This window comes from Salvia miltiorrhiza, chromosome 1 (genome assembly GCF_028751815.1).
Source record: "Salvia miltiorrhiza cultivar Shanhuang (shh) chromosome 1, IMPLAD_Smil_shh, whole genome shotgun sequence".
NCBI classification, from domain to species: domain Eukaryota; kingdom Viridiplantae; phylum Streptophyta; class Magnoliopsida; order Lamiales; family Lamiaceae; genus Salvia; species Salvia miltiorrhiza.
Window position 1 is genome coordinate 73,489,225 of NC_080387.1, and position 19,035 is coordinate 73,508,259.

General features: G+C 30.2%; 3 protein-coding genes across 3 annotated transcripts; all 3 read left to right on the forward strand.

The window, feature by feature from the left end:
* LOC131012930 (receptor-like protein 7) lies at positions 1–900 on the forward strand. The gene has a single exon (XM_057940904.1). It carries the CDS (start codon positions 1–3, stop codon positions 898–900), a length of 900 nt encoding a protein of 299 aa, XP_057796887.1.
* Positions 901–7,211: 6,311 nt separating this feature from the next.
* On the forward strand, positions 7,212–11,784 carry LOC131005999 (LRR receptor-like serine/threonine-protein kinase ERECTA; the record flags this gene model as incomplete). The annotated part of the gene is made up of 3 exons (XM_057933151.1): positions 7,212–7,553; positions 7,627–7,779; positions 11,708–11,784. Coding segments are annotated over exons 1-3 (567 nt in total), but the record flags the coding sequence as incomplete, so codon positions are not given.
* A 6,218-nt stretch (positions 11,785–18,002) lies between these two features.
* On the forward strand, positions 18,003–18,758 carry LOC131012939 (receptor-like protein 9DC3). Its single transcript, XM_057940913.1, has one exon. The coding sequence runs from the start codon at positions 18,003–18,005 to the stop codon at positions 18,756–18,758; it is 756 nt and encodes a 251-aa protein (XP_057796896.1).
* Positions 18,759–19,035: the final 277 nt, after the last annotated feature.

The following is a 19,035-nucleotide window of genomic DNA, read 5'->3' on the forward strand; positions in this document are numbered from 1 at the left end:
ATGGAAGCTCTTCCTGAGCTTCGAGTGCTCGTCTTGAAGTCTAACAAGTTTGATGGTAACATGTCGTTGGCTTCACGAAGCAACCTTCCATTTCCTAAGTTGCAAGTTTTAGATATATCAGAGAACAAATTTGTGGGGTCTTTACCTCAAAAATATTTCAAGAATTTCAGAGCAATGATGGATATGAAGGAAAATCAAACAGATGGTGATTATGACTATTTTTCAATTTACGTGGAGATGATAATCACCTTGAAAGGTTTGGATCAGTTATTGAAGAGATTGTTGGAAGACTTTACAATCATTGACTTATCCTCTAATAAATTCTCTGGTACTATTCCACATTCCATAGGTAATATGAATTCTTTGAGATACTTGAATTTGTCGCACAATAATCTCATGGGACTCATTCCTGCATCTCTTGGAAATATAAGTGTGCTTGAATCATTGGACTTGTCATCGAACAAATTGGATGGAGGAATTCCAAGTGAACTGACAAGCTTGACATTTCTTGCGAAATTAAACCTTTCAATGAATGATCTGGTGGGGCAAATACCACAATCTACTCAGTTTTCCACATTTGAGAATGATTCATACATTGGAAACTTGAGATTGTGTGGAGTTCCGTTGACGAGAAAATGCAACGAGGAGAATGAGCAGCGGAAGCAGCCAGAAGAAGAAGAAGAAGATGATGAGTATGGATTTATAGATGGATTTGGATGGAGAAGTGTGGTGATGGGATATGGAAGTGGATTCATAGTTGGAATTGGAATTGGTTACATTATCATTAGAAAAGCAAGGCCAAGATGGTTAGTGGAATTCTTTTTTGGTGTTGGATATAATAAGAAGAAGAAGAAGAAGAAGAGACGCAACACAGCAACACCAACACAGAGGAGAAGTTGATACAACATGAAAAATTTAAAAGCTTGTTCGAGTTATTTTGATCTTTGTATCACACTTTTTCTTCAGTTTGTTGTAAGTGTTTGTGCTTCAATTGTTTCTCTCTTTCTTTCTTTTTCTTTTTCTTTTTTTGTATTTATTGCTACTTATGTGGTCGTGCTTGATTATTGACACATGATATATAATTATATAGGAGTATGTTTTTATTATTAAATTTGAAGTTAATTAATATAGGAGTATGTTTTAATTATACACAGTGTCATTTACAATATTATAGTGATTACTGGGCGGAGCTTGGTTGGTGGGTTTACTTTTCGAGTTGGGTCGACCCTCAATCCCTGCTATCTTTTTGTCATTTTTATCTGTCCACAATAGTGTGGTTTTTTCATGGACATAAAATTTTATACTTTTATCCCATTCACACATAATAATTACAACAAATTCATCTTACACATTATTTATTACTCCCTCCGTCTCGTAAACTTGGACAATTTCTTTTTGGCACATGTTTTAATGAATTAGTATTTTATATGTTGAGTGTGGAAAGTGAAAAAGTGAAAAGGTGAATAAAGGGAAAAAACTTTTGCCATATAAGAAAAATAGTCAAGCTTCGCGTGACAATCCGAAAAGAAATACTGTTCAAGTTTCACGGGACGGAGAAAATATTATACACATATTTCTCTACTTTATACACATATTTCAAAATTTTCTTTAAACCAATGTTCTTCCATTTACACCATACTTATGGTGAGCGGATGAAGTAATATTTAAAAAAAAAAATTATACACATTTTAAATGTTAAATTCATGAAGATCTTACTCAATTTTTACAGATTGAAAATTTTGTTCATTAATAAATTGGCCTAGTTTCTTCCCCTTCTTCATCTAAATTAGGTCCACTTATCATTTTCTGAAACAAATTAATTTGTTAATTTGCTGTTATTCATTAATGTAATTGTTCATTAAGATACGTAGCTTTCAAAGCGATTAGAATTGGGTAGAAATTTCAGTAGTAAAGGCTGAATTTTTACTGAAATACATAATTGATTGGGTTGTATTATGTTGATTTCATAAAAGAGAAATACCCAAAAAGAGATTAATTAGTGATCAATTTTGGGAGTTAATAATTTCAATATGTCTAATCATATTTTTTGCTTTCTTCAAACTTTCTGGTCATGAAAAGAGCTTTTCTTCAAACATCTTTGACTAAATAACACTATATGAGTCGTTGGGCGTGACCGAAGGGTTATGCCAGTTGAAAAGGGAACAAAATATGATTCTTATATGTGATTGAATGTTGGATCTCAATCTTATAGTCACACACCACTCACTATTCACACGTCTACTTTTGCACTCCACCTCCACTTTAGTAAAGACCCAGTCAAGTTATAATATGTTAGATGGGTATGTTAATTCAGCTCCAAACTCGTGGATTGACCCGATTAATTCGCTGATCAAGAGTGTTATGGTCGAAAATTTTCAACCCGATTGACCTGTAACCGAATAGCCCAGCACCCGATAGGATCGGTCCGAAATTAACCCAAAATCCTACATGCTTGACCCGAAAAATGTGTTCGCTTGATTATATGAAAATTTCTCATTACTTTTTTACAATAAAATTTCTTGTTAATTATTTGATTTTCAACTTCATTACTTTGCTTATGAAAATTAGTATAATAAGATATTTTTTTTCAAAAGTTTGTGAAATGTATTTTGATTCAATATTAGAAATTCAACATTAGAAAGTTTTACTCATCATATGTATTTTTAATTCAATACTTAACATAAAATATTTAGTTGTAAAAATAAAAAAATGATATGTATTTAATAACAACATTGTTAACTTAGTACGTTTTATGAGCTGAAATGTTTTTCGTCCACCTCACCAGGCGTAAGTTTCAATTACCTAGAAAGTTTGGTTCTTTGTTCGCTCAATTCAGTCATATACTACTATTGCGGTTCTTTGTTTGCCCAACCCAATCAACAGAACTTTCTAATCTATGACTGGGTTGGGCGAACAAAGAATCGAACTTTCTAGATAATCGAACTGAATCTCTTTCCAAAATTTACATTTGAACGAAAACAACTCACATTTTCTGGTGGTACCAGAATAACTAAAATGATGAGTTGTAGCAAATGGATGTATTATCCCCAGAAAAATGATTCCTTCTATTGCTGCTGCCACTGCACTTTCAGCCTACTCGCCCTGCCCTCGTCGCCCCTCAGCCACCTCACTCGGGACCAGATTTGGATGCTTCCTTTTGGCGGATGAGATTCAGTGTTTCATAATTTTTTGTGTACCACGGACTCTCACTATTATCTATTATTGTTAATACGAAATAATGAAAATTAAATTTGGTATAATAATGTGAATAATACTTACCTATTATATCAGAAAATTGAAATTAAAATATATTATCATCATAATAATAAATTATTAACTAATAAAAAAATTAAATAATTAAAAATAATTATATATCCTAATTAAGTATAAAATTAAAATTGAAGAAAAAATTATTTAAAAAGTAAAAAAAAATAAAATTGGGCCAATTATATGATCTAAATAAGGCACTCGGTTCGAATTTCAATTCACAAAAAAAAAAAGCTTATCAATTGTCCAAACTTTCATTCTAATTTTTTTTCGCACTATAAAAAAAAAAATAATGGCCGAATATGACTATGTGAGCCTTATGGGCCGGGCTGACATGGTTTGGTAAGAGTTCAGCCCAAGACATGGTTTGGTAAGAGTTTAGCCCAACTGCGAATATTTACAACACATACAATTTTTTTTTATTTTACACCAAATTATCGAATTGATCTCTATTTCAATTTGGTCTACGATAGTCTAACAAAGAAAAATTATTATTATAAATATAGAGAAACATGGTTGCATTGAGGAAGTAGTTGATGTGCCATGTCGCAATATTTTACGTGTCCCACTATTAAATTTATTAATTTAAATTATAAAAATTCAATTAAAAATAAAATTGATTATATTGGTTCAAAAAACTACATAGCTTAATTATATCAATTTTAATAACTAATTCCACTAAAAAAAATTCTTGTAACTAATTAATTATATCCCCCAACGGAATAATATAAAAAGTAATTAATAAATAGAAAGTTAAACTATAAAACACGAGAAATTAAATAAAGAAAAAATATGGAAGAAATCTTACAAAATATTAGTGGAACTCATATAAAATATATTTTTCTAGGTATATGACTACATAGATCACTTTTTAATTGTTAGTAAATGTTACTCCCTCCATCATGTAAAATAATAGTCATAATTTTTTTTTGAAGCATTCTAAAAAAATAGTCATATTCTATTTATGGATACTATCCTACAATAAATTACCCTCTATATATTAATTTATTTACCTATTTTGTCATATGATCGGACTCTTTCTCCATTCATAATATAATTAATTATTATTAATATTATTATTAATAGTGTGTGTGTTGGCCTAGCGGTTGGAGGTTAATGCCCAAGACTTGAGATCCTGGGTTCCAAGTACTCCGTCGCGTGATCTTTGAAAAAATAGTCATAATTTTTTTTGAAGCGTTCTAAAGAAATAGTCATATTCTATTTATGGATACTATCCTACAATAAATTTCCCTCTATATATTAATTTATTTACCTATTCTGTCATATGATGGGACTCTTTCTCCATTCATAATATAATTAATTAATATTATTATTATTATTAATAGTGTGGGTGTTGGCCTAGCGGTAGGAGGTTAATGTCCAAGACCTGAGATCCTGGGTTCCGAGTACTCCATCGCGCGATCTTTGAATTTCTTTATTTAATTATGTAATTTATCAAAAAAATATTATTATTAATACTATTTTTATGATATGAACCTTTCGCCACTCATAACATACTTTATAAACATATTTGACCAATTTTATTAAAATTTGTGTCGCTCCCTCTTAGAACTAGATATTTGTACATGATCAATTATCATCCTAACAGAGAAGAAAAGAAGTTGGTAGAAATAATTTTCTCTCCAATTATTACCAAAAAACTGAGCTCTGTGCTGTCTTAATTTCCACACGTCTACTTTTGCAAATAATCACACACCACTCAACATTCACACGTCTACTTTTGCATTCCACCTCGCTTTAATAAAGACCGAAACGTGTGGTTTATAATATCTTAAGACCCTCGTTTTAATAGCCCGACTTTTAACGATGAATTTTATCTAGGGTGTTGTAACATTTGGTATGAGAGCCAATCACATACTTTGATTTGGGTGCATTTTATATCGCTTTAGGGTGTGTTTATTTTAGTAGTAAAATTTTCATTTGAAAATGATGGATAAGAAAAGGTAAGATAATATTATATTTTTCTCCTTTTTTTATTATGTGTTTACTTTGTTAGAAATAGATGAATAAATAAATTGAAATGTTGGAAAATATTTTCACACCCTCCCAATAGGATAATAGTATCCAACATTTGTGAAAAAATGAGTGAAAAAGGGCTGCCCGAATAAATTTTCCAGCCTGACCAGAGAAAATTATCTATCATAGGAAACATGTGAAAATGATGGAAAATATACTTTTTCTAACATTTTCTATCAAAGTAAACACACCCAAATTAAATTGAAGCATGTGATTTGTAACACCTTAAGCATTTTCTCTTGAATATACTAAAGCCAAGTAAGATGCACATTGATCATAACAAAATCAATGTCTACTCTATGCAAAGGCCCACCGTTGCAGACAACAACTTTTTATAAAGAAAAAAAAAGGGTTATCACCAAGAAAGTTGTTTTGCAATTAATAATATGATAAATAGAAAACGTGACGGGTTTGAGGTCTTCTTTGCCGTACACGTGGCGCACAATTATATGTTGGCAGTGTATTTGAGAATTTTGAAATAAAAATAAGAATAGAATTTAAGAATGATCAAATTAAAATAATAAAAATATAAATAATCCAGTAAAATCATAAATTTAAAAAATAATCACATTTACTAGTTTATTTTTTACAATTCACTACTAACCTATGATCTGCGTGTGGTGATGTTTTCCCACTTTAGGTGGTGTTGTATTGTTTGGTGCTGAGGCCTCACACGCATGGCGTTTCTTGCTTGCGTGTGGTGATGTTTTCCCATCGTTTGGGTGGTGGTGAGGTCCCGCTTGCATGCAGGTTGCATAATTGATTATAGGTTTGGGTGATTTTAGGTTTTAAACTCAAATTCGCGACTATGGTTATTTTTAATTGTGAATTCTAACTTTAAAATTTGAATTCACAACCTATATCCGAGTTGTGAATTCATCGTGAAATTGAGAACAATAGCAATACACACTCGATTAAATCACATTTTATTACCAAAATAAAGTTATATTTAAATGTTAAATTTAGATGTCGGTTGATGAACGAGATAACAAAACAACACTTGTTATACAAAAATCACATAGCTTGCTTATACCAACACTCAAATTGCAGATTTCTTCGCTGAGACATTCTGTCGAATTGTTGGCGGACATTCTTATTCTTCCATTTGCACTGCCGCAGCCAACGCCGCTCCCGCCACAAACGGCGGCAAGTATGGAGCCGAGGGTGGAGGAGAGAGAGAAAATAAAAGTGAGAAGAATCAAAGATATGTCGCCCTTTAGCAACCAAAAAAAAAACTCCATTGTTAACCTAATATTTTCAATTCAACTAACGTAATTCATGATATTCAAATGTTCAGTTCACATTTAAACCAATCAAACCAGTAAGTTGAGGATTAGCCCTGATGGATAAATGTTTAGTTCAAAAAGGGTGAATTAATTCATCATTTCCCAAAAATCAAGAAACTCATTTCAAACTTGTATTTTGCATTGACTAGTAAATAAAGTAGATAAGTTAAGAAAAGCTTCGTCTCATTTTCCAATGGGAAAACAAAAACGCCGCAAATAGTGTCTGTTGCTTTCGCCTCAGAATTCAATATTGTTAGAAATGGATATTGGGCTCATTCCTCCCTTAAAAGGCCTTATAAGGGAGAGGGAGTATATTGTATCAAACCTATCATACACCTAAATCTAGATTTGATGCACTATGGTATCCAAATATAAAAAATTCATTTCAAGCTTTGAGAATTTCATATGAAACGTAGACGATGGTGACAAATAATGTATTTCTCAAGAAAATAAAGTTAAAATTGATTAGAGAAGCTTCCCTCATATTTCCACAAAAATGTGAAAAATTTGCATTCCAGTTGACTTAGACTTGACTTGTAAATAGACTCTGCTACAATTATTTTAGATTTGAATATAAATGTCAATTGGTAGGCTTTTTGTTTTCTCACACAATTAGCACTCACAATATGGATACATTTTCCACATTTTTCCTTCTTTCGCTACTCTTATTGTTTTCATGTCTTAGCCTTTCTGCTGCACAGAACATAACTCAAATCAAAAGTGATGAATCCATACTTCTTGCTTTAAAATCCCACATCACTTCTGATCCTCACAATATGTTGAAAAATAATTGGACCAGTGGAACCTCGTTTTGCACGTGGATAGGAGTTACTTGTGATTCACGTCGTAGCAGGGTCACTAAATTAAATATCTCTGATATGGGACTCGAAGGAAGCATTTCACAGGAAATTGGAAATCTTTCTTCCCTCGCTTATCTTGATATGAGTGGAAACTCTTTTCATGGTTGTATTCTTCTCTATCCATTTTTAAATTTGTAGTTAGTAGAATCTATTTATTTATACGGTAACTCTATCAGGTCGGCTACCAAAGGACATTTGCAGTCACAATAACCTTCAAAGACTCAAACTACTTGACTTGTCGTCTAACAAATTGCAAGGAGATATACCGTCAAGTTTGTACCAATGTCCACAACTTGAGAGTATTGACTTGTCACGCAACAATTTGATAGGTATGTTCTTATCTCTATACTGAGAACTTAACTAGTTTGATGCCTTACTATTTCATTTCTATTGACAATCCAGAAATTGGTTGATAATGTCATTCAGTTTAAACGTAGATTTTGGGGTAAATGGCAAAGCTACGGCTCTTGCATCTAATGATATTCTGCAGTTCCTCAGTAACATGATGAATACATAGCTAAGCAATTTATTTATTCTTTTCTCATTTTACTTTCAACTTTATTAATACTAATTCTTTATTCAGATGCTCAATCTAACAATAAAATCGGGCATACACCTAAATCTAGATTTGATATATTATAGTCTCCAAATATAAAAAACTAGTGAGTATTTTGACGTAGAATTATTTTAAATTGTAATTTAAATTAAGTTATAGTATTATTTTTCGTAATGCTATTATCTAAGTTGATTTGTGAGATTATATGGTCTGGAGTTTGTAAAATTTGGTCACAATACACTTAACAAAAACTTAACAAAATTCTTAAAATTTGTGCTGAAGCTATTTAGTATATATTTTTTTTGCGTACGGAGGGTGTATTTTATATCATAATACTTTATCAGGCCGCCTACCAAAAGACATTTGCTCGCATAACAACCTTCAAAGACTCAAACTACTTAGCCTGCGGTTGAACAAATTGGAGGGAGATATACCATTGAGTTTGGGTCAATGTACACAACTTGAGAGTATTAACTTGTCATGGAACAACTTTGGTGGAAATGTCCCTCGAGAAATTGGGAACATCACAAAGCTTAAGGAATTACGCCTTAGGTGGAACAATTTGAAAGGTATGCTCTTGTCTTTATACTAATAATTTAACTTGAATAGAAAAAATATTAATTTATTTAACTTATTTTTTAAAATAAAAATAAAATTTAGTCTTATGCTTAAGTCAAAGTCTATTGCCCGTCGTGTAAGAGATGATTATATTTCCCTCTCAATCGATTTTTGAAAATTATTGCATCCAAGAAAAACAATTGAAAGCAATTTTCCATATCGAAGATGCATGTCACTGGGCTCCCCAATAATTTGTTTATAGTTAAGAAATTTAATTATTCTTTTTTCATTCCATGAGCCTGAGAGATCCGATTACTTATTGCAAGATATAGCACCGAAAATCGAACATACAAGCGTCAAAAGAGGTGAAATAATAATAATTTTTTGGGGAATTTATACTGAGAGGTATATATGTTCTTATCTCTATACTGAGAAAATTTAAATAGATTGATACCTTACTATTTCATTTCTACTGATAATCTAGAAATTGGTTGATAATGCCATTCAGTTTAAACGTAGATTTTTGTGAAAATGGCAAAACTTCGGCTCTTGCCTCTAATGATATTTTTCGGTTCCTCATTAACGTGATGTATATATAGCTAAGCAATTTAATTATTATTTTCTCATTTTACTTTCAACTTTATTAATACTGATTCTTTATTCAGATGCTCAATCTAACAATAAAACCGGGCATGCACCTAAATCTAGATTTGACATTATTTCACAGGTGATATTCCGAAAGAGATCTGTTATCTTAATTACTTAGAAGTATTAGACTTGAATGTCACGACTCTTCGTGGATTAAACATTGCCCACATCTCTTTAATTGGTATGTCATTACTCTTTCTGCTATTTTTTTTACTGAGGCATTAACCACCTTTATTGTTATTTCTAATAAGCCAATTGTTAATCATATTTATCGTCACTTTTCTGTCCTATTTTCTGTTCTTTGAACATTGTATATTACTGCTTTGACTCGGTTTACAGTTGAACAAAGGATTAACCTTAGCAATAAATTAAATAAATGACTTTTTAATTTTATGTTAACAACTTATAACCAATTCGTAAATATCAGAGAGACCACTTAACTTAATTAATACTATTGCTCATGATTACTTTAGTAGACTCTAAACCGAATTGTTTACAACTTAGCCCATATCACAAGATATATTGCTCATGCATTACTGTTGGTGGGCTCAATTTCACAGGTGGACTTTATTATTATTATTATTATTATTATTATTATTATTATTATTATTATTATTATTATTATCTCTTTCTGTCTCTCTCTCTCTATTATTGACTCAATTTGCATCGATCTAAATGGAATTGTTTACAATTTATCCCATATGATATATATTCACTTTCATTTAATTAGGAAAAGCACTTCACTAACTATTTTTCTAATACTTATGATTTAATTTGCAGTTCATACTATTTGTAACATATTATTACACCCGATTCAAATCGAGTTATCATGATTTGAAACAATTTCACAGGTGGTATTCCGAAAGAGATTGGTAATCTTAATAATCTAGAGATGTTAGACATGAGTTTCAACAATCTTAGTGGACCATTTCCAAGACAAATCTTGAACATCACAAGTCTCCGTCTACTATACCTCAGCGACGCCTCTTTAAATGGTATGTCTGCACTACTCTTTAAGCCAAAATTTTAAAAACAACTATATATCGTACATAACTAACCATGGGAATTATAAAAATACGTGATACACATTTAGTTTTATGCTTAAGTCAAAATCTATTGCCCATCGTGTATGAGATGAATATTATATTTCCCTTTCAATCGATTTTTGAAAATCATCACGTCCAAGGAAAATAATTAAAAGAAATTTTCCATATAGAAGATGCCATAGGGCTCCCCAATAATTTTTTTATAGTTAAGAAATTTAATTATTATTATTATTATTTGCTTTTATAAAGTTACAATATTAAAAAGCTAGTGAGTATTTCGATCTAACAACAAAACCGGGCATGCACCTAAATCTAGATTTGATGTATTATAGTCTCCAAATATAAAAAAGCTAGTGAGTATTTCGACTTGGAATTATTTTAAATTGTAATTTAAATTAAGTTATAGTATTATTTTTCGTATAATGCTATTATCTAAGCTGATTTGTGAGATTATATGATCTGGAGTTTGTAAAATTTGGTCACAATACACTTAACAAAATTCTTAAAATCTGTGCCAAAGCTATTTAGGTATATATTTTTGCATACGGAGGGTGTATTTTATACCATAATACTTTATCAAGCCGCCTACCAAAAGACATTTGCTCGCATAACAACCTTCAAAGACTCAAACTACTTAGCCTGTGGTCGAACAAATTGGAGGGAGATATACCGTTGAGTTTGGGTCAATGTACACAACTTGAGAGTATTTACTTGACAGACAACAACTTTGGTGGAAATCAACTTGTACATTAATGTTTTAGCAATAAACTATATGCTTTGATTAAAAAAAAATGACTTTTTAATTTTATTTTAACAACTGAAAACCAATTTGTAAATATCAGAAGGCCCATTTAATTGATTCATTGCCAAGAATAAATTGAACCGAGTAAAAATTAAGTGGATTCGACAAATACCATTTAATATTCCCTTAATAATGTATTCGAACTAACAAAAACGAACCATTAAATATAGTGTTCTAATACTTATTATTTTTGTGGTCGTGTTATAATAATCAAATCAATTTATTTTACGATTTGGCAATTGTGGAGGTGATATTCCAAAAGAGATTGATTATGTATATCTTGGGAATAAGAAATTCCACAATGCTATGAAAACTTTAGCAAATCTTTAGCCATCTATCGTTCAATTATAAATCAGTTTAGTGGTAAAAAAAATTAGACGGAACATTACATAAATTATTTGTCATCCATTTCCTAATTTGTTGGTTTTAGATGCATTTGTTGAAAAGATATTTCAAATTATCTGTCAAAGTAAGATATGCGATTTGTCTAATTCCTTTGCCAATGCATGCACAATATGAAATAGAACACGAATGATATTTAAAAAAAAAAAAAAAAAAAATAGAAAACACTTTTTTTCGAATTGTATGACTTAGCTAATTTGTGTTATCTTTAAAGTGATTTATATGAAGGGTTATCCAATTTTTAGGTCCAATACCATCCACCATTGGGAATCTATCAAATTTGCAGTGGCTAGACCTCCCTTCCAACAAATTAAATGGTGAGCTTCCATTCTCCGTGTGCAACATGACATCCCTTTAAATTCTTATTTTCTCAAATAACAGTTTGGAAATCTTTGGACATATTTCATCTAAATGCAAATCACTTTAGTGGCCCCATTCCATCAATATTTATGAGAGGGTGTATTTTTGAGTCTAACAATTTGAGTGTTAATAAATTGCAAGGAAATTTGTCTATACGTGTGTTCATATAAGATATGCGATTTGTCTAATTCCTTTGTCACTCCATGTGCAATATGAAATAGATTTATATATCTTGATATAAATGGAAACTCTTTTCATGGCACTATTTCCTCCATCTATTTTTAATTTGTTGTTAATAGAATATATTTATTTATATGGCAATCCTATCAGCTCGTGTGATATCCCGACTTTTCTATAAGAAATATAGGAGATCTTTACTTAGTTTATTATTGCTACATGTCCATTTTTAATAAATTATATTATTCCAAAGAAATTTTACAACTTTGACGTTCATGATTTTTTTTTAGAAATTAGTTGATAATGTCATTCAATTTCATGCTTTCACTACCTTGTTATGCCATTTTTTTAATTATGCTTTATTGACTTGATTGGAATAATAATTTAGTTTTTGAAATAATTCAAAAATATGGAAAAGAATTTTGGGTTGTCTATATTTTTTATAAAAACTATTTTTGATTGAATGATATTTTATCTAAGAATCAATAGAATACATGTTTTTATTGAAGAAGACCCTTTCATAAAAAAATTAACAAAGTGGGCATTTTTATCTATTAACATTTACTTTTATCCATCTAAACTAATCCTCAAAAATAAGTTTTTATAATATTTTTGATGAATTAATAGTTATTTGAGTAGAAGTCAAAATTTGTGGCTCAATGATTTGACTTCCACGCGGCATTGTCACATAAGTCAAATAATGACTTGCAAATTGAGTTGTCTTGTAAATTAATACTTTATCCGTTCCATAAAAATGTGCATCATTTTTTGTAGCACGAGTTTTAATAAAATGTTAAATAATTGTATTGAGAGTTGAAAAAGTGATTGATTTTATTAAAAAATTAGAATAAGAAATAAAAAATTAGTGGTGTAGTAGTGTCCAAAAATGACAATGCACACTCTTATGGGTCGGAGTAAGCTAGTCTGCAAAAATTCTAGGCTCACAAGAACAGTTTTAGATTTGAAAATAAAGGGCATTTGTAGGCTTCTAGTCTCCAAAATTCTAGGCATATTTTAAATCAACTATTACTCTCTTTTTTATTAAAAAAAAGATTAGTAACGATTTTTCATTTTCCCAATAGTGATTCAAATCCCTAATCTATTAATTGGAAGCGGAGAACTTTACCAATTGAGTCACGCTTCGTTATGAAATTAACTATATACTTATAACTTTGCATGACTATATATGACTTTGAATTTATTAGATATAAATTCTTGCACATTAATCTTTTTGCAATATGCTTTGATTAAAAAAAATGACATTTTAATTTTATTTTAACAACTTAATACCAATTTGTAAATATTAGAGGGCCCACAAAACTTAATTGATATTACTTAGCCCATATCACAAGATATATTGCTCATGATTACTACGGTGGGCTCTTATTATTATTATTATTATTATTATTATTATTATTATTATTATTATTATTATTATTATTTCTCTCTCTTTTTCTATACTTGACTAGGTTTACATCGATCTTATTAAATGGAATTGTTTACAAATTAGCCCATATGATTAGAAAAGCACACCACTAACTAATTTTCTAATAGTAATTATGATTTTAGATTGGTTAGATTAACTATATATGACTCTGCATTGAATAGGTTAGATATAAATTCTTGTACATTAATCTTTTAGCAATAAACCGTATGATTTGATAAAAAAAATGACTTTTTAATTTTATTTTAACAACTGAAAACCAATTTGTAAATATCAGAGGCCCCACTTAATTGAACCATTGCCAAGACTAAATTGAACCGAGTCAAAATTATTTGGATTGAACAATTACCATATAATATTCACCTAATAATGTATTCAAATTGACAAAAACGAACCATTAAATATAGTGTTCTAATTATACTTATTATTTTTGTGGTCGCGCGTGTTATAATAATCAAATCAATTCTTTTATGACTTGGCAATCAAAGAGATTGATTAGGGAATAAGAAATTCCACAATGCTATGAAAACTTTAGCAAATCTTTGGCCATCTTTCATTCAATTATAAATCAGTTTAGTGGTTAAAAATGAGATGGAACATTACATAAATTTGTTGAAAAGATATTTCAAACTATCTGTCAAGTAATTCTTGTGAAGATTTGCTACTATTGAGAATCTATCAAATCTATGGAACCTAGACCTCTCTTCCAATGAAATGGTGAACTTCCACTCCATTTACAACTTGACATCCCTTGCTATCTGCAACTTGGCAGAAACGCTTGCAAAACTTGATCAGATCTTTAGCTTATTTTGTTTTCTTAGCTTGCTGGCTTCTTCTCATATAACTAATTTATGCAATTAGTTAGATAAATACTCTAACAGCAGTTGGATTTTCTGTTTCCAGCCATATTGGATCTTCTATTTTCTCAATGTTAACAGATGATTTGTTAAATTATGATGTCATCAAGTATACTTGGTGTGCATGTCTTCGTGATACAGGGAAATATAAGATTTGTAACAAAATATCTTGTGTGCATTACTAATTGATTTATACTTTAGAGGCATTTAGAAAATAATAAAGTTTCAGCATATGTTTTCAAGTACAAAACAAAATGTCTTTCTTACTATCCTCCATCTTTAAAGCGATTGAAATGAAGGGTTCTTCAATTTTTAGGTCCAATACCATCCACCATTGGGAATCTATCCAATTTGCAGTTCCTAGTGCTCTCTTCCAACAAATTAAATGGTGAGCTTTCATTCTTTATATGCAACTTGAGATAATAACTTTTTTACAAACTTGATCGGATCTTTGGCCATTTTTGTTTGAACTAGTCTTTTTAATATTTTACATTTGGTAAGATTAGATATGCAATTTGTCTAATTCCTTTGCCAATGCATGCCCAATATGAAATAGAACACGAATGATATTAATAATAAAAAAAAATAGAAAACACTTTTTTTCGAATTGTATGACTTAGCTAATTTGTGTCAAAAGATCTTAGTGCTTTACATCTCTATCTTTAAAGTGATTTATATGAAGGGTTGTCCAATTTTTAGGTCCAATACCATCCACCATTGGGAATATATAGAATACAAGATGAATTTCCGTTTTGGATGGAATTTCCGTTGACTTCTCAAACTTTCAGGTCCAATACCATCCACCATTGGGAATATATCGAATTTGGACTGGCTAGAACTCTCTTCCAACAAATTAAATGGTGAGCTTCCATTCTCCATGTGCAACATGACATCCCTTCAAATTCTTATTTTCTCAAATAACAGTTTGGAAATCTTTGGACATATTTCATCTAAATGCAAATCACTTTAGTGGCCCCATTCCATCAATATTTATGAGAGGGTGTATTTTTGAGTCTAACAATTTGAGTGTTAATTATATCGCAAGAAAATTTGCCTATACGTGTGTTCATATAAGATATGATATTTGTCTAATTCCTTTGTCACTCCATGTGCAATATGAAATAGATTTATATATAAAAAAAAAGTTGAGTAATATATTTTCTCAATAAAAGAAAAAGGAAAACATACTCTAATATTTTGAAAAGTAATTGGAGCAGTGTAATCTCTTTTTCACATGGATAATAGAGTGACTTATTTAGAACTCTAGCTGGGGTATGACTTGTGGGACTCGAAGGCAGCATCCCACTAGAAATCGGAAATGTGTCTTCACTTGTTTATCTTGATATGAATGGAAACTCTTTTCATGGTACTATTTCCTCTATCTATTTTTTAATTTGTTGTTAATAGAATATATTTATTTATATGGTAATCCTATCAGCTTGTGTGATATCCCGACTTTTCTATAAGAAATATAGAAGATCTTTACTTAGTTTATTATTGATACACGTCCATTTTTAATAAATTATATTATTCCAAAGAAATTTTACAACTTTGACGTTCATGATTTTTTATTTTTTTTAGAAATTAGTTGATAATGTCATTCAATTTCATGCTTTCACTACCTTGTTATGCCATTTTTTTTTAATTATGCTTTATTGACTTGATTGGAATAATAATTTAGTTTTTGAAATAATTCAAAAATATGGAAAAGAATTTTGGGTTGTCTAAATTTTTTATAAAAACTATTTTTGATTGAATGATATTTTTATCTTAGAATCAATAGAATACATGTTTTTATTGAAGAAGGCCCTTTCATAAAAAATTTAAGAAAGTAGACATTTTTATCTATTAACACTTACTTTTATCCATCTAAACTAATCCTCAAAAATAAGTTTTTATAATATTTTTGATGAATTAATAGTTATTTGAGTAGAAGTCAAATTTTGTGGCTCAATGATTTGACTTCCACGCGGCATTGTCACGTAAGTCAAATAATGACTTGCAAATTTAGTTGTCTTGTAAATTAATACTTTATCCGTTCCACAAAAGTGTGCATCATTTTTTGTAGCACGAGTTTTAATAAAATGTTAAATAAATATATTGGGAGTTGAAAAAGTGATTGCCTTTATTAAAAAATAAGAGTAAGAAATAAAAAATTAGTGGTGTAGTAGTGTTAAAAAATGACAATACACACTCTTATGGGCCGGAGTAAGTAGTCTCCAAAAATTCTAAGCTCACAAGAACAGTTTTAGATTTGAATAAATCAACTATTACTCTCTTTTTCATTAAAAAAAAGACTAATAACGATTTTTCATTTTTTCCAATAGTGATTCAAATCACTAATCTATTAATTGGAAGTGGAGAACTTTACCAATTGAGTCACGCTTCGTTATGAAATTAATTATATACTTATAACTTTGCATGACTATATATGACTTTGAATTGATTAGATATAAGTTCTTGCACTTTAATCTTTTTGCAATAAACCGTATGCTTTGATTAAAAAAAATGACATTTTAATTTTATTAATACCAATTTGTAAATATCAGAGGGCCCACAAAACTTAATTGATATTGCTCAATTCATAACTATATATAACTTTGAATTGATTAGATATAAATTCTTGCACATTAATCTTTTTGCAATAAACCGTATGCTTTGATTAAAAAAAATGACATTTTAATTTTATTTTAACAATTTAATACCAATTTGTAAATATCAGAGGGCCCACAAAACTTAATTGATATTGCTCAATTCATAACTATATATGACTTTGAATTGATTAGATATAAATTCTTGCACATTAATCTTTTTGCAATAAACCGTATGCTTTGATTTAAAAAAAATGACATTTTAATTTTATTTTAACAACTTAATACCAATTTGTAAATATCAGAGGGCCCACAAAACTTAATTGATATTGCTCATGATTACTTTGGTAGACTCTAAACCGAATTATTGACCACTACTTCGCCCATATCACAAGATATATTGCTCATGATTACTACGGTGGGCTCTTATTTATTTATTATTATTATTATTATTATTATTATTATTATTGGTAAAAAAATCATTGTTATAAATCATTTTAGTGGTAAAAAAATGATATATATGGAACATTACATAAATTATCTGTCGTCCATTTCCTAAAAATGTTAACAAACGCTATATTAAATTAACTCGTGATTAATTAACTAAATACTTTAACAATAGTTGGATTTGTTGTTTCCAGCCATATTGTAACTCCATTAATTTTAAGGATCAATGTTAGTGAATGCTATATTAAATTAAGATGCCATTGAATATATGAGACATGCATGGGTGATATAAGAATAGAAGAGCTAATTTAATTTCTATCAAAATACTTCACGTGCATAAAATGTATTTCTTCATTGCCATGTTTTTTTTTTATGTATCCAGATTGTCTCTAAAGCAATAAATTGCAAGGAAGATTACCTAAATCCTTAATCAATTGCATAAGTCTGAAGGGTCTCGACGTTGGAAATAATAGAATACAAGATGAATTTCCGTTTTGGATGGAAGCTCTTCCTAAGCTTCGAGTACTCATATTGAAGTCCAACAAGTTTGATGGTAACCTGTCGCTGCCTTCACGAAGTAACCTTCCATTTCAAAAGTTGCAAGTTTTAGATATATTTGACAATGAATTTGTGGCCTCAAACATATTTCAAGAACTTTAGAGCAATGATGGATGTGAAGGAAAATAAGACAGATCTAATTAAAAGTAGTGATGATGATGATCTGATCTTTCAAGCTTTCCTGGAGATGACAGTCACCTTGAAAGGACAAGATCAGTTATTGACGAGACTGTTGAAAACCTTTACAACCATTGACTTATCCTCCAACAATTTCTCTGGTAGTATTCCAGATTCCATAGGTAATCTTAATTCTTTGAGATACTTGAATTTGTCGCACAATAATCTCATGGGACACATACCTGCATCTCTTGGAAATATAAGTGTGCTTGAATCATTGGACGTATCATGGAACAAATTGGACGGAGGAATTCCAAGTGAACTGACGAGGTTGACATTTCTTGCGAAATTAAACCTTTCAAAGAATGATCTCGTGGGGCAAATACCACAATCTACTCAGTTTTCCACATTTGAGAATGATTCATACGTGGGAAACATGGGATTGTGTGGATTTCCTTTAACAAGAAAATGCAACGATGAGAACAGGCATCGGATGCAGCCAGAAGAAGAAGATGACGAAGATGATGAGTATGGATTTATAGATGGATTTGGATGGAGAAGTGTGGTGATGGGATATGGAAGTGGATTCATAGTTGGAATTGGAATTGGTTGTTGGATTATTCGATTTGGAAGGCCAAGATGGTTGGTGGAATTCTTTTTTGGTGTTGGATATACATACAACAAGAAGAACAAGAAGAAGAAGAAGACAAGGAAGAGAGCTACTCCAACACACAGGAGAAGTTGATTCACGACAAGCATATATCATGAGCTTTTCTTTCTTGCTTTTTTATTCTTTACCGGACTTTAGATTGTTGTTTTTTTATTGCTACTTGTCAGTTATTTTCTTCTGGGCTTTTTGTCGAACATTTGGCGGACTTCTTTTCGCCATTCTTTAGGGAATCTTAATTCCCTTAGATACTTGAATTTTTTTCACAATACTTGAATTCCCTTCGTCTCTTGTCATCAAATAGATTGGATGGGGAAATTCCGAGTGAGTTAACCAAGTTGAAATTTTTTACAAA